The sequence below is a fragment of the Penicillium bovifimosum genome (assembly GCF_028826915.1).
Source record: "Penicillium bovifimosum strain IBT 22155 chromosome Unknown utg000008l_segment0_segment0, whole genome shotgun sequence".
Taxonomy (NCBI): Eukaryota; Fungi; Ascomycota; class Eurotiomycetes; order Eurotiales; family Aspergillaceae; genus Penicillium; species Penicillium bovifimosum.
The window spans coordinates 1,155,781-1,171,657 of NW_026622717.1; the positions used below are offsets into that span (position 1 = coordinate 1,155,781).

At 50.0% G+C, this 15,877-nt stretch overlaps 5 protein-coding genes across 5 annotated transcripts; 4 read left to right on the forward strand and 1 right to left on the reverse strand.

Annotated features, from left to right (window-relative positions):
• Positions 1-110: 110 nt before the first annotated feature.
• Positions 111-1,048, forward strand: N7515_010123 (uncharacterized protein; the record flags this gene model as incomplete). The annotated part of the gene is made up of 4 exons (XM_056670866.1): positions 111-156; positions 238-436; positions 508-718; positions 770-1,048. The coding sequence occupies 4 exons, from the start codon at positions 111-113 to the stop codon at positions 1,046-1,048; spliced, it is 735 nt and encodes a 244-aa protein (XP_056517239.1).
• A 3,357-nt stretch (positions 1,049-4,405) lies between these two features.
• On the forward strand, positions 4,406-6,975 carry N7515_010124 (Zn(II)2Cys6 transcription factor; the record flags this gene model as incomplete). Its single annotated transcript, XM_056670867.1, has 9 exons — positions 4,406-4,452; positions 4,516-4,638; positions 4,693-4,889; positions 4,949-5,101; positions 5,159-5,700; positions 5,759-6,032; positions 6,088-6,263; positions 6,312-6,507; positions 6,560-6,975. The coding sequence occupies 9 exons, from the start codon at positions 4,406-4,408 to the stop codon at positions 6,973-6,975; spliced, it is 2,124 nt and encodes a 707-aa protein (XP_056517240.1).
• Positions 6,976-8,053: 1,078 nt separating this feature from the next.
• N7515_010125 (uncharacterized protein) lies at positions 8,054-8,565 on the forward strand (the record flags this gene model as incomplete). The annotated part of the gene is made up of 2 exons (XM_056670868.1): positions 8,054-8,172; positions 8,259-8,565. 2 exons carry the CDS (start codon positions 8,054-8,056, stop codon positions 8,563-8,565), a joined length of 426 nt encoding a protein of 141 aa, XP_056517241.1.
• Positions 8,566-8,944: 379 nt separating this feature from the next.
• N7515_010126 (uncharacterized protein) lies at positions 8,945-12,549 on the reverse strand (the record flags this gene model as incomplete). Its single annotated transcript, XM_056670869.1, has 3 exons — positions 8,945-9,664; positions 9,716-12,447; positions 12,498-12,549. 3 exons carry the CDS (start codon positions 12,547-12,549, stop codon positions 8,945-8,947), a joined length of 3,504 nt encoding a protein of 1,167 aa, XP_056517242.1.
• Positions 12,550-12,934: 385 nt separating this feature from the next.
• Positions 12,935-15,788, forward strand: N7515_010127 (uncharacterized protein; the record flags this gene model as incomplete). The annotated part of the gene is made up of 2 exons (XM_056670870.1): positions 12,935-13,099; positions 13,161-15,788. 2 exons carry the CDS (start codon positions 12,935-12,937, stop codon positions 15,786-15,788), a joined length of 2,793 nt encoding a protein of 930 aa, XP_056517243.1.
• Between the last annotated feature and the right edge of the window lie 89 nt (positions 15,789-15,877).

A 15,877-nucleotide genomic window follows, 5' to 3' on the forward strand; every position in this document is an offset into this window, starting at 1 on the left:
CGCATCAGGCGGGGGCTATGATGGCCGCTGGGTATCTATACGCTCACTCCAGTTCACCCAGCCTTTGCTCGATTCTACCCTTCCATCTGACTCAGAGGTCCGCAGCACCCATGCGAATGTCCGTCAAAGTCGAGGTTCCTCGAGTGCCAGAAAGGGGTAAGTCTGAAGCCGCCATTGAACGTTGTGTTGTCCAGATGACTGCATCGGAAATGTGAGGACTTACATTTGTTCATGTAGCAATTGCCCGCTCGAGCTCTACGGCAACGGAAATCAACTCTGATGCCCCCGAGAAAAGTGATGGGCATCACAGCAAACCGGCTAACTGGAAACGCGAGTTGTCAAACCAGACAACGACAGGTGGTGAACGGTGGACAATTCGACTCCGCGGGTACCAGGACTGGATTCACTCTTGGACGAAGAGCGCCACGCAAGGTCCGTACGTACTGCCAAGCTACCCACTGACAGATTGCTGGGCCTGGAATTGGACTCTATCACGACCTCAAGCAGACAGTCCCGATGTCGTTGCCGATACCCTATCGCAAAGAGCTCTGGCATATTTCAGCGCATTCCTTCCGATGAGTTTGTCTATGAAGCTTCTGGGCAATCCCCCGAGGCGATTAAATCGTTCCGATGGCAGTACCATGCTCTCAGTTGGAGATTGTTTAGCTGGTGTATCAAAAAACACGACAGGATGGACTGGCTAAATAAAGTGCAACAGGTGAGGTCGTAGTTACTCTTTCAGTTTTGGTCCAGCTCTGACGTTTTATAGAGCATGCAGAGAATAGCGGTCGATCCGTTTATTGTTGACACGATTGAAAGCACCTTCCTTTGCGTGAAAAAGGGACGCTACTCCGAGCCGAAGCTGGAGCAGTTATCTCGCCTCATCATCCAGCCACTGCAGGCAGGTCTCCGTCGGCCGACATCGGTAAATGATGTACAGCTGGGGATACTGGGTCTTCGGTTCCAAAGACAGCTGACGGAGACCGCGAGTATAAAGAGCTCAAAGGGCTTTTTTGAACCAGCTGCTGGCGACACTAAGCATATCTAGGCAGGCAGGCGGTAGAAGATATTGATCCGGATCCCATTCCTTTCAGCTCTATAGGACTGCGCACCACTGCTGATAACTGCTACTCGGTCAAAGTCAAACGCTCAAAGGGCTTCATTCAGTCATGTCATATTGTATCTAACGAGTCTTTCAAAAGTAGAACACTAGGAGCGATCAGCCGTCACTAGTCCAGGGTAACTCTTCTTACTTTCCCCTGTGCTGTTTCTGTAACTGTTGGATCTTTTCTCTTTGCGTTGCTAGGGCTTGTTGAAACTCGCGCTGCTGTTCCTCCATCTCCCTCTCCAGTCTTTCAATCTCCTGCTCCTGGGGTGACTTCGCCTGGGCGCTTATAGTACTTGGATGGGGAGACTGGAGAATGAATTTTAAAGCCTGTAGCCTAGCGCTTGGAGCGGCCACGTCACACGGTCATTGGTCACATGGGCTTTTCTATTGGCCATTCAATATTCAGAAGGTGCCACAAGGTTTCAAGTTCTGTTTCCACATTGGCCGTGCGGAATCAGTAGGGATGCGGTGTGTTTCTCGTGTGATCATCTATGTATAACAGCCTCAAGCTAATGCACAGAGCATCACATCGGTTCGGTGCGGAAGACCATTCCTGGTCCGATACTCTCGGGCCAATTTTTATTATTATATTCTTACTCTGAATAGGCGGCTGGCCGCCTCGCCCCTGTGGGCAAGCAGTCCCTCCTCGGTTCGAATCCAGCTTTTAATGTACATCGTACGGGGCGCATGCGCCTCCGCCCGCAACTCCCATCGTTAACCTCCATCCACTGGTCGGGCCAATTATGGAGACTTTTGTAATGCGACTCTGAATAGTTCTTCCGAGTAGACCTTTGCTGGTAAAGAAACAACACACGACCCGAGGCCCTGAACACATCCAATTTCGCTGTGTTGAACCGCTCAGGGCCTGTGAACAGTCCCAAATGACAGTTCCCCGCTTTAAATCCCTCCTGCTTGACACAGCAACCTGCATGCGTGCCCAGCCCAGAATGGAAATTACTCTAGGCCGTATACATCCAACATTTGCCTAGGGAGTGGATATAAAAGGGCCTTAAAGGTCGCACGAATTGATAAACAACATCCTTTCGTGCCCTCTGTTTCGACTATAAATTTTAAACAGCCGAAGCTCGTGAGTTGCTTCTGAAACAGGCTACAGACCAATGCTGACTGAAACAAGTCGCCTACCATGTGTCATACGGTAGTTACGACGACTATATATGCCTGCGGATGCAGGGAAGTTAGACGAGTACTACAAACATACCCGATAACCGGTGAAACGTAAATCCGCATCTTTATCCAAACCATAACAGTCAGCTAGGCTCTGCAATTGATCTTCTGAGAGTACACCATCGAGGACGCAACCTAGAGATCCTGTTAGGCACCAACAGGTGGACAACATATAACAGATAACATACCAAACTTATTCTCACGGTACTCCCTCCATTTTCTGATCCGATCTCTCAATGATTCCGTTGATCTCGAACGCAATTGGACATCATGAGCATGGCGAACACCGTTTGTATCAATAGAATTGAGGCTTTCTAGCATCTCTGAAGTGCGGCTATAGTGCCCGAGACAAGCGTTTCGAATGATCAAATCAAGGCTTGGATGATCGGTTCGTATTTTGGGCAGAACCAATCTGCCGTGATTGTCAACAGACAGCTCAGGCTTGGCTCCATGCTCCATCTGAAAAATAAGCGACCCCATTGCAAACATATCTGTTGCCTCAGATAGAGTCGGCGAGGGACCGTTAATTGGAAGTGGAAGATCCGGGAAAACGGGATTTGGCTGACCAAGAGGGCTGGCAGCGCTAAAATCGCAAAGAATGGCATGGTCGTGTTCATCAAAGAGAACATTGTCAATCCGTACATCTGCATGGGCTATACCAAGGCTGTGGATATGACAAAGTGCGTCGGTAAGATCACGGTACCAGCAAATCCGATGACGCTGAGCGGGAATTTTATCCTCAGGTAACGAGTGATATCTGCGGAGATAAATTCCCTCGGGTTGATCAGCATCAACGGCTTCTATAACGTGAGGGTGTGGCCATCGTCGAAGCAGTCGTAGTACAGTTCGTTCGTTCTGTAACAAGTTGGACTGAAAGAGGGTATCTGAGGCGTAGTGCCATCGATCGCTGTCAGGGGCACTATTCCCAGGTCGCTCAAACAACCAAGACGTCTTGAGAACCGTCTGGTCATCAACTTCGTAGACTTGAGCGGAAGCTCCAACTCCGATTATTTCCAAGTCACGTTGAGGGTGCAGCCGTACGGTGTATGTGTCGCAGTTCGATGCTGAGGCGACATCAACCGGATCATTAGCCTCAAGATCGTCGGGCTTTTCAGATTTAGACGGATGATATCCGATAAATGGCGGGATTATATGAGACAAGAAATGCGCAATAACCGAGATAACCAACGTATCGCAATGCAGCCAGTGCTGCCGAGTAAAATCGCCTGAGATACGACAACATCCTGGAGGTGCTCTGAAAGAGTAAAGTCTGAACCAGGAATTTTGGATTTCGATCGTTCCTTAAATGTATCCTGTCTGGTGATACAGTATGCTAAGGATCAGCTACTGTCGTCATTTCAACTTTCAAGGGGTTTCGAAACAAGGGTGAGTCACGTGCAATGAGATATTCTAACTGAAGCCCGTCGAAAACTGCTTAGTAAATCATAGTGCGTACCAATCGGATATCAACAAGTCTGAATTTCTATGAAGCCCCTAGCTGGCAATTTGTATGGGCATAACAATGACTAACTAATCTAAGTGGGATATGGTATCTCCGTTCTCCGGTCTCCACTGCTGCTGTTGTTCCGACACATCCCCTCAGCGGTTAGCGAGTGTTGAATATCTTCGCCAATGTTATATTCAATCGAGCTGAGCGCTGATTCCTCGCAGCAGGTCTCTCTTTTCTCTCGGCTACACCTCAATCAGATGGTGTACACCCGTAGAGCAGACACTGAAGAGTCCTTCGTCAATACAGTGAATACACTCGCTGGATATGCAATAGTTAACTAATGCGCAGATCACAGGAACTTTCCATAATCCATACCTAGGACCATAACGTAAATACTGTAGTTGAGATACATGTCAGTTCATTTAGGGTCGCACTTATCATGTGATGGGCTCAGGGCTGTGACTGTGAGAAGCAAGTCCCCGTTATCTGATAAGAAATCGTCGGAAGCGCATCCCGATTTCCGACATACAGTACTGAAGCAGCTTCCCTGTACCCCGCCCCCGCAGGGCCCGCACCGTCATAGATATCGGAAGGCTGCCCCGGAAGCACAAACCAACTTCACATTCACTCTTTATATATTATCTTCGGCCTCCCAATCCGGAATGCCTCCAGCTTCTAGCCAGGGGAAACTGAAGAAGTGCCAGAAGGCGTGAGTCAGAACCCCAGCAAATTGCCTCTAGGTAGGATGCCCACTTACGCCATGTAAAAACAGCTGTGAGCGATGTCGGTCAATGAAGGTCAAGTGCTCGGGCATAAGCCCTTGCACAAGATGTGCTCGAAGGAACAAGCCCTGCCACTTTCCAGTTGAGGAACTTCGGATATCAGTGTCAGAACGGTAAGTAGCTTGCAATTTGACTTCACGTGATGTGCTGATGCTGATGGATGTTAGGTACTTGCGAGAGCTAGAGGGGCAGATATCCAGAAGCGAAAATTCACGGCGACGTGGGTCAGTAGCGCCTCTTGGTCACAGTGTCCAAGACGGCACACTGCCGGGAGATGAGGATGCTGATATTCCTCTAACTCCTCAAGAATCGAGTATACCGCGAGACACTCCAGCTCATACTGGATGGCGCTCAATGCAGAATGGTAAGGAATATGCGTTTTTCGAGTGCGTAGGTTTGTTGTTAATTCAGATTTTGTTCTAGGGACAGGGCAATCCCTGCATACCCCGGAGACTCCCCGGAGAAGGGATGAGATTGATAAAGAAGTCGAACAAGACACTCATAGATCGAGATTTTCTCGAAATCCTCTTGTTGATGAGGACCCATCCTTTGCACAAACTCCAGATGGCAGGTTATGTAAGTGACTCCCACATGGAGTCATTCCCTCTCTCATTGCTGATGATGATACCATAGGGTACATGGGACCAAGTTCATCATGGTCCTTTTGTCGTCGTGTCCTTGCCCTGATAGGAAGGAAATTGCCAGAATCAAACTCTCTGCCAGATCCACTACATGTTGACGGTATGGCTTACAGGTTGACCTGGCGGCCATCTCCTCTGGATGAGGTACCTGATGTCACCAATCTGCCACCGTTGGATTATGCACTATTCTTGTTCAGAACTGTCCAGTACTACTTTGGTTGTCTTTCTTTCATGTTCGATGAACATGACTATTTACGAAACCTGCATGAGTTCTACCGTGACCCACCTGCCATAGCCGCTACCAAGAGATCTTGGTATTGTCAATATTTGCTTGTTCTTGCCTTCGGGAAAGCTTTTTTGACACAAAGAAGTCCATCTGGTACACCACCTGGTCATCAATACGCATCGCGGGCTATGGCTCTGTTGCCCAGTTTGTCAGGTGATGACAAAGACCCCTTGGGGGGTATACAGGCACTGAGCCTTGCAGCGGTGTATCTTCAATCAATCGATATGAGATGCGCGGCATTTCAACACGTGGGTGTATTCACCTTCCCCAGGGCCCTGACACTCGACTAATTAATTATGTGAACAGATTGGACAGGCCTTACGTGGTTGCATTCTCGAAGGGATACACAGACATGTACCAGAGGAGATGGGTGGACCAGATCTCTCCAAACGATGCAGAACTATCTTCTGGGTGGTTTACTTACTCGATAGAGAGTTCTCTGCTTTGGTTGGTGCGCCCAGCTCGATCAGAGATGATGATATTACAGTCAAATTGCCAGCAGAGATGGATAATTCAGTAGAACATGTCAACCTAACGTTGCATGTGCGACTTTCTCGGCTTATGGCCACCATTATGACGAGTAAGTCCCTGATACATTTGATGAAGCCCCGACAAGTTTGCTGAATGTCATCCAGCTGTTTACGGAGTTGGCAATTATTTCAACGACACACTTGTTCGAAGCACACAGTCTGTTATTTACAGCATGGCTGAACTTTCTCACGACCTGACCGAATTTCTAAATACTTATTTCCACGGACTGATCAGCCGTGCCTCTAAAATGGCCATTCGTCTAATGTTGGCACATCATCATGTGAGTTACCTCCGAAGTGTAGATTTCATGATGAACTGACAGAAGTAGTGCGTGGTACTTACGACGAGACCGCTCGTGATGTGCGCCCTCCACATGCATATTGAACATATCGAACGAACACAGAGACAGACGTCCCAAATAATAGGATTAGCTCCACCCGTTGCGTCGCTGTTACAGTGCTGTGCCGATTCAGCCCAGACTATTCTCCAGACCCTTCGTACCCTGGCAGATGATGACTTGATGGGTATGGTATCCTCATTAGTATACTTATTCACAGCACTGACTTGAGTCAACAGATGCATTTCTACCGTTTCAGATAGAAGCCGCATTCTCCGCTGGGTTTGTTCTGTACCTAATGCATTCAATCACCCCGTCACTGATATTGAGTGATACTTGGTGCGACAACCTGGAATGCGTGTTGGATAAACTTATTGCAAAGGGCAATTTAGCTGCCCCACTCCGAAAGCTTGAACTCAGGCAGCTGAAGGAATTACTCGCACCCTTGACGCCCACATTGGCTAATGACAGTCTGCCACCAGCTCCTCTGCAAGATGAGAACGAGATCGGCGAGCAATCCTATTCCTTTGACCAGGAGGAGTTTGAGTGGGACATGTTGGCATTGAAATCAACCGTCAGCCTTCCACCGCAAGAGCTGTGGGATCTGGCAGATCAATTGGATGTTGACGGGATTCTGCAGTCAGTCGGGGTATAGGTTCTAGGTAAGGTCTTGCAACTACTAGTACTACTATGTGGGCCTCGTTATGACTTATGACCAGTTATGAAGCCTATAGGCCAAATGACGAAATCCAAGTTTATGGAAGACTATTCTTCCAGATTTCTACAACGAGAGAATGCGGGAAGATGCCATCGTCGGGAAACAAACCGAATCTCGGAAGCTGCACCCGATTTCTCTCGATCGATGTAGACATCCCAGAAGAGCTTTCAGTTCATTCGAGATGTCAGTCATGATTACCTTGAATTCATTCTGTAAACGTCAATAGGTTTTATCTCCAGTCAATTATGGTTCGTGGCGGCAGTACTGTGTAGCCAGCCAGTTCATCAAACAGTGAGTACTCCAAATTTATGGTCTTATCAGGCAGTAGCCGCAGACTCGCAGTATAGATCTCGTCCTGATCAAGATGGCCAAGATGCAGAGTGAGACCAACCTATGGTTGTTCTCCCGTGATCAGTGGCTGATCACTATGTGTTGCATAATAATCTGGTTGTACAGTGTACTGCATAAGATGAAACTGATCCATCCGGTCCTGGTCTAGACTAGATCAAGCCAATCACATGACTCTGATCAAGTTTCCCCGTGGTGGAACTGAAGATCCAATCTGAACCAAGATCAAGTTTGTTTTTCTATACAATTATATACTTCGTTGATAGCCCATAATGTTCATCTCCTTCTTAATTATTGCTTGACAGTTGAAAAAAAGAAAGACAAACCTGTAGAAAGGAAGAATGTACCCCTCGTACATAAACAAGCCACCCCCTTTTTACCACGGGAATAAACATCAAACATCAAACGGTCAGAACACCCGATACAGCTAATTGGCTATCTCCGTAATCTCCCATCTTCATCTCCCTTCCCTCTTTGTCTTTGTTCTGTCTCTTTTCTAAACCCACACTGGAATTCCATTCCCCCCACACTCCCTTCGATCTACACTACCATTCATTCAGTGGACCCCCGTCACTCCTTCATCCCCGTCCAAACACCCAAACCCGAAAAACAAAAACACCACTCCTTACCACCCCCCAAACCAACACACAACCACGATCACAGCAAAATGACCACCCTCCTCACCCTCCTCCGCCGCGACTGCGATGGAGACGAAACAATGTCCAGCTGTACAAAACCCACCAGCTCGGCATTGACAATCGGCGTCCCAGCCGCTATATCAGGGGTGTAAGCACCGCACCCAGCCATCCATAAACAACCACCAAATACCAACGCAACGCAACCCCCCAACTAACGCACTCGGATTACAACAGTCTCCTCCTGACAGCAATTATCGTCCTCATAATACTCTACAAGAAACGCATGGCCCGTGACGACCGCGAAGATCTAGAAGATCGTCGTCGTGGCTCTGGGTTCTATGCGCGCTACGCGACGCAGCGTTTCGGTACTGAGGGTGTCCCGCCGCCGAATAGGAATGTGAATGCTTATCCGGCGGAGTCGCGACGGAGTTCGGGGGATTCGATATTTGATTTTAAGCAAGATCATGGGCCTTATCATCTTGCGCAGTTTAATAGTCCTGAGGTACCGAAGCCGGCTGTTACGAGTAGGGTTGTTGCTTAGGTGGTTGTGAGGTTGGGTTTGCTGTGAGCTTTGTGGAGGTTGGGGAGAGGTTGTGTTATTGTGCTGACTTGAGTTAGATGTTAGATTCCTGCAGGCAGGATTACTTTTCTTTCGAGCCTGTGGCACCTTCTTTATCTACTTTCCTTGGAGGGCTGGTTACTGTTCTATGTATTCTTATGACTTGTCATACATAGCGAATGTCATTCGTGGCTTTGTTACTTTTGAAGTATGCCATTTCTAGGGCTTGTGATCTATGTAGGACGGGACTCACGGGAGTAGATGTTGTAAATAGTACAAATGTGCATTTGGAATTGGCAGCTAGAACGTGCATCTTGAGATCGTTTTCATAAATAATACACTGGGTCACGGACAAGGCCTTTCACTCAGCATTTTCCATAACCTGCTCATCGGTAACATGGCCACTACTAGGCTCCGGGGATGTCTCACCCGTAGGCTGAACATGGAAGTACCCCATCTGGAACAAAACATTCTGCCATTCAGGCCCGGCCGTGTTTTGCACCTTGTAGTAGGGCGTATCGTTAGCGAACCACCGCTCCTTACGAGTGAAGGCTTTATTGCCTCCTTCAAGCGCCGCGCGACTGGCGCGAGTTGTACGTGCTCGCTTCTCGCCGCGCCCATTTTCCTGCGCTGTGAGCGCATACAGCTGCTCACGGTATTGCTGGAGACGTCCGTCGAAGGCCATGATGGCACGGATGTACGGGGCTAGGTCTTCGGTGATCGGTGCGAGGCCATTCTCGAATGAGGGGGCGTGGCGGGCAGTTGGTGTGGGGTTTGAGTAGTTTGCGCGCATTATGGGTTCGAAAATGCGCTGGTATTGAGGTAGAGTGGATGGAGGGGTTGGCGGAGGACTTGCGGAGGTGATGGCTTTGCTCAAGGCGCGGTTTGCGTACAAGTTTTCAAGGTCCTTCGTGCTTGAGGGACGGAAGGTCCGGTTGATCAAGGCATCAAAGGTACTGCCGACCGCTTCACTGAGGGAAGAATATTCGACTTGCAGAGGGGTGTGCAGCAGTGGGTAGCTGTCGAGGTAATTGAACTTATGGCTTTCTGGAAGCGGTGGTCCGGAGATATCAATGGCATCCTGTGCAATAATTAGCTGGTGTTTCTGCGGTTGTATTGATTGTCCACTCACATTGTTCATGTCGACGGACAAGTTAGGGCAAAGCATGTCGAGAGAGCTTCTCATATCATAATAATCCGCTTGGAGGGAGAGCATCTCCAGCTTGCTCGTCCTGGGAAGAAGTTGGAATTGGTCAGGTGGGAGTAATTCCATATCATTCTTCCCAGCCATAGCTTCAGACTCTTGCAAGCCAAGACCCCACGATTGAAAGCTGTTGCGGATGAGTTCTGTCTCTGCGTCCAAGGAACCCCGAGTGAGAAGCATATCACGGTTGAAATAGCCCATGTACCGCTCATAGGTGTTAAGGCTCAAGACCCGAAGTCGATTCCCATCTTGATCAACGTTTGACCCGGGCGGCCAGCTAGGAAGCAGCCAGTCTAGGCCTGCCTTTTCACTGCCAACACCCATCTGACACCAGAAGTTCAGATCCATCAGTGACTTCCGAAGATCCATTCCGGCGCCTTGATAAAGTCGGGTGACGGCCTCCCTCTTCAGCATATGCCCTTCATTCGCGGCAACCAGAAGCAAATAATCCACGCAGAAGTCTGGCGCGGGTTTTTGGTATCGTAGCATAGCATGAAGAGACATTTCCTGGGTAGGGATCAATCCTTCGTCGTTACATGTGATCACGATCGGTCGCCTTGACTGGCTGATGAGGGTCAAGACGCCAGTCCAAAATTGACGGTCTTCTTCAAAAAGAAGATCAGCTTCTTCGAGTAGGATCAGAGACTGCTTTTGCTCTCTAGGTCGTTTGGGCGCCGGTTCGGGGTGGGGACTTTGTTCGCCAGACGCAGAGACCGGCTTCCTGGCTTTTGTCGCCGGGGCTTTGAAGAAGCTCATCAGCTTGTTTTGTTTGGCGTCATCTTTGATGCTGTCTGTTGGACATTCGGATTCGTTGAGAAGATGAACAAGATGATTTTGCGTCATGTCTCCGACTCGCTCCAGCATATCTCGGGCACTTCGTCGACTTCCGGGGTTTATCTCAAAGACCTCGAAGTCAAGCTCCTTTGCAACGGCATAGACGGATGCGGTTTTACCGCAGCCAGCCGGACCACTGAGTAGGATTGCATTGGCCATTGGAATCCTTTCTGCTCCATGTGAAGCAGATGCCATATCACCCGATCTGACGACAGTCCTACGCGGTGTCGTAGTCACGCCCCCCGCTAATTCATCATCGGAACCCGACAGAGCATCCATCTCAGATAGCTCATCGTCGCTTGAAACAACAAAATCATCAAGTTTGTTTACCTTTCGCTTCTTCGCCCTTTTCTCGCGCTTCAATTTCGATTGTGTAGATTCTTTCGAGCCTTTGCCGGTGTCCACCGCGGTGATCTTGAGATTTCGTAGCCAATTTCGAAGCACTTGGGGTTCACGGCCAAGCTGGAGAACATCTTCAGCGGCTTGGGGGGCGTACTTGTGTGTCCAAAGCTGCTGTTCGTAAGTTGCAGAATCAAAAGCCGACACTGCAGTGAGTAGGGCCGACTGAAGTCTAGCGAGAGGCGGAGAGGAAGAGTCCCAAGAAAGTCGTCCGTTTGGTGAGGACCAGGACATCTGCCTTTCCATTGCCGTGTGCAGTACTTGGCTGCTGGCAACATTTCGCACGGGGTGTCGGAGGATAGCTGGACTGTTCGGGTCCTCCTTGGGTAGGCAGGCGATCCGCCTTGCCTCGGCTGTTCCGGCCAGAAGGACGTTTTCATCATCATGGATAGAAACGGCTGCAACCTTTGATTTCTTTTGGTCTTGAGTAGCATGCCAGGCACGATCATTGATACCTGCGGCCGCTTGAATGTCTCTCACGTGCATTAGATCTTGTGGCGGCCAAAGTGGATGAAGCAGTTCGGGAAACTTCGACGTACGACGGGGGAGTCCAGTAAAAGAGCTCCCCCAAGCTGCTACTACCCGCTTCCTGTCTGGAGCAGCCGAAGTGGCTTGGGTCGGAACTACGCTGGCTCCAGGGTCTGACGTTTCCAATTGACCATTTTTCGATGTAGCCCCGGACGTTTGTGTCGAACCTTTGTTGAAGAATGGGTGGGTCGGCTTCTGGGGTTGTGGCTTTGTCTTGCGCGGCTGGGCCGATGTTATGGGAGCTGGGGGCTTATGGACTGCTTGCCCACTCAGGATGTCGTCAATCAACTTCCCAAGGTTTCGCTCCGTGCCAAGGTTATATTTCATTGTAACCAATTTGCGCTCCCCTTTTTTATGCCTCCGCCGCTTCCCCGTCGCTTTTCGGTTTGTCTCTGGAGGGGGACTGCTGCCAGTTGCGGAAAGGAAACCTCCCTTCGAATTCAATTTCAAGGTCTTTTGCTTCACTGAACTCCCGCCAGTTTTGCCCTCCGGTTTCTCATCCTCTGTCGATGGCTGGGCGCTATTTGTAGGATGTTGGATTTCCGCCGGCGGAGCCTGAGGTGGATGCGTAGGCAGATTGACGTCGGTCTCAAACGAGCCATCAACAGATGAAGGTGCAGATGGTGCTATGCCAAGCCATTCTGAGAGCCCTCTCTTGGAAGTACCGAGGGGCTCCGTTGTTTGGGGGTCGTCCGTCCTTCGCCTCTTTCTCCGGTCCCCGTTTGGGTCTTCCACAAGGTCCACAGAGCTCGCATTGCTTGATTCGGGGCCGTAGGTTCCGTGATTTTCTGAGGCGTGGAACTCCTGTTCATATGCAGGTCTCTCGTGAGGCTCGTTTGGTTCGGTATCCACCAAGATTGGATCATTAGAGGGCGTAGATTTCACTGCCACTCCAAATTCTATACAGGGTCAGTCACTGTGAGCATGGGGCTATAGGATATATTCTGACCTTGTCGAAAGAAGGGATGTATAACATGCTGTTCGTTGGTTCCCATAGCCATTGGTAGATTGGATGCAATGCGCCTGTGATGGCCAATCGATGACCTCCGAGGAGAGATCAGGGAGAAAGACAATATCTCAGATATACCATTGAGGTGGCAGACAAGTGATATTCGGTGTATAGCAGATTCGTGAGGGAAGAATCGTCGAGATCGCTCCCATATAGCTTCGAACACGTCCAACGCGAAAGGCCCGCGGCGCGTTAATGGCTTATGTCATGCTTCGCGGGCCTGCGCTAGCCTGATATGGCCTAAATGGTGGGTCTCCCGGCCCGACGTAATCCCGAAAATTTTTCAGATTTCCAATTTGGATGGGTCAAATCAAAAAGATCATACGCTTTGAAGGGCAGGAAATCAAGCAGTTTGTGATTTCCCTTTTCATTTCGTCATGGATTTGCAGTCTCCTTCTGTCCTGGCGCAATTGCCTCGCCCTCTTCACGCCTCTACCGGCAAGACATGGATCGGCGATGTCTTCAGTCTCGCCGATGCGAAAAAACGGAAGCGCTATGAAGTCGCAGTTGCTGTGGATGGTGAGGCTGTGAACATCTACAACGTATGTACCTCTTTTCTCACGGTTCTACTCTGTCTCGTCTATATTTAACATATATCTCTAGGTTCAAACACCAAAGCTCGTGACCTCCTACGCCGTCCCGCCACAATCTACTTTTTCCTGCCGCCCATGCTCAGTCCGCAGGAAGCTATCAAAGAAATCAACGGTCCGGAGACAGACTTATACTGCTGTCACTAAGCCTGAACATCAAATTAAATGCTTTGTGGAGGAGATTGGCAGCAACAGCTCAAGCGCCCCAGTCATTTCTTCCTCAGCTACCACCGTGACCGACTCGATTAGCCCAACGACTTTTGTCGGCATTGTTCCTTCTAGCACTGATGTTGATGGAGAGGCGGATCCATTCGATATCCTTGCAGTTCACGAAGACGGTCGTGTGCGCAGGCTGTCGTCAGATCTGAAGACCCAGCGATGGAGCATTCAGCACAGCGAGATCGCCAAGGTCTGCTCCACTCACAATGTTCAATCCAGCTTTTTGGTGGAATTTGATGATGCGAAGAAGGCTTTGTTCAAAAGACGGCAGGACTTGGCTTCGCTGGCATTGGGCGACCTGACCACTTCTGGAGTCAACGAGCCATCCATCTTGCTTCTGGTATCACAGCCGAAGAATGCTGGCCGAGTTTTACTCAAAGACATCATTGTTCAAATGTTCTCGGTCCCCGCGCATGCGAAGTCGGAGTCTCGCTTGGACGAAAGTCAGCGTCTGCACCATCTGCAAACGTTCCATATCCCGGATGTTAGCGGCCTGGAAACCACCAATAGCAATAATATGCAGTGGAGCTTCCATTCTGGCTCAGCAGGGCTGAATCTTTCTTTCGAGAAGGGTTTCATCAATGTTGATCTTTCTCAGTACTCCCCCTCCGTTACATCGCAGTTCGTCCTCGACGATGAGGAATTCTCATCGGTCATGCGCATTTCTCCACAAACCGTTATTGGAGCACAACAGTCTCTTGTGGCGGTCTACGATACCCAGTACAATTCCGTGCAGCGCAGCATTCCAGCCGGTGATCTCCTGTCCAGTACCGGATCGGCCCTAGAGACCCCGACAATTTTCATCAGCTACTTCGCCAAGCTTGGCATTGCTGTCGCAACCAAGGGAAATACTCTTATTGCGTTTGACTTGAGCTCTCTCCCCAGTGCGCCCAGCTCCTCGCTAAAGCGGACAAGAGATAGTTTGCTCATCGATGCCATCGGCAGGGGCATTGGCTCATCGGGCGCACAGTGGGATATTTCGTCGAAGAAGCACCGATCTGACAACATGGCCTCCCTTCGACTTTCGTCACCTGAGCAGGTTGAGAAATGGACTGATCTTACGAAAGCGATTGAGAAGGCGACCAAAGCAAAGAACGTTGACTTGTTCGATAATGCAGTTTTGACATACTTCAGCACCTCTGATGCCTCGACAATACTCCCAACCCGTGGACAATACGTCAATCCTGAAGCAATTCTCTTCTTGCTATCAAAGATCTTTGCCGTGGAGGCGTCCACCACGACTGACACAGTGTCGGCGTCTCCTTCATTCAAACTGCGCGTTGCAATGTGGCCCCCGACAACTTGCGACTGGCTCATCCGCTTGGGACATCTGTCCCTCGACAATGTTGAGATTGCGCTCCGCCGCGCGTCTAAGCCACGTATTCTGCAGTCATTCCCTACCGGGTCATTCATTCAGGCTCTCCTCGATTCAGACCCATCCCTGAAGCAGGTCAACCAAGTGCTTGAGGGTCCCACATTGATCTCTTCCGACGAATTGGCTTACGCGCTGAAGGCATTTTTGAACCAGGCGCGGTCTCACTCTGGTACCCTTGAAGAGACAGCGCGAGCAATCACAAGCGGTGTTCTTGCCACTCCTACGCAAGAGCTTGCAAAGCAACTGGGTGCTGAGACGGCGACTCTGAAGGATATCTTTGCCGGCTTGAACACTTCCCTCCGAAAAATACACTCGCAGCCTGCTTCAGTAGTGGTTCATTCCCTCCGCTCCAATCTCTCGCGGACGGAACTCATCTCTATGGTCCACCACCTCCGCCTTTCCCTGGCCACCGGAGGTTACACCTCTCGCTTCACCGAAAACCCCCCTACACCTATCACCCTCGACCAAATCACACCCTCCCTTTCTCTCAATGTCATCGTTGACCTCATCACTGCCTCTGTGGATGCCGTGGGCCCCTCCGGCTGGATCTCGGCCATCCCGGCATCGGGCGACTTCGAAGATTCCGACTCAGTCGCCGCTGCTAACCGTGAAATGGAATTGATCGCAGACATGAAATCCGAGGTTTCTGCCGCTCTCGCCGGAGTGGAAGAGGCCACTCATCTCAAGGGTGTCTTGCGTGAATATCTTCGTTTCGCAGACCAAGTTGCCACCTCCGCAACAAGCTCCGAGGATGCCCTGGCCAAGATTGATGCCGAAGCTTCCGCCCCGTCTCACCTCGTCCGTTACGAGAAGCTCAATGGTGCCGACTTGCTGGTGTTCACCCGGCCCGGTGAAGGAGAGGATGGCTACGATGGCGATGCCGGTGGCAAGATGCTGCCGCTGTCCCTCAAGGCTGCTTCTACTGATGTCTCCCGCACCAAGACCAAAAAGTCCACCGGTGAGGTCAAGAACCGCACCAGTCGTGAGATTGGATACTTGCGCCGCAAGGCTGTCGGCAAGTACTCCTTTGAGAGACTCATTGTCTGAGGTCTTGACTTCATTTCCTGTTATTTTACTGTAAATTCAATATGGAGACAATATCCTAGGAGTTAGAGGTGAATACAATATATCTTACC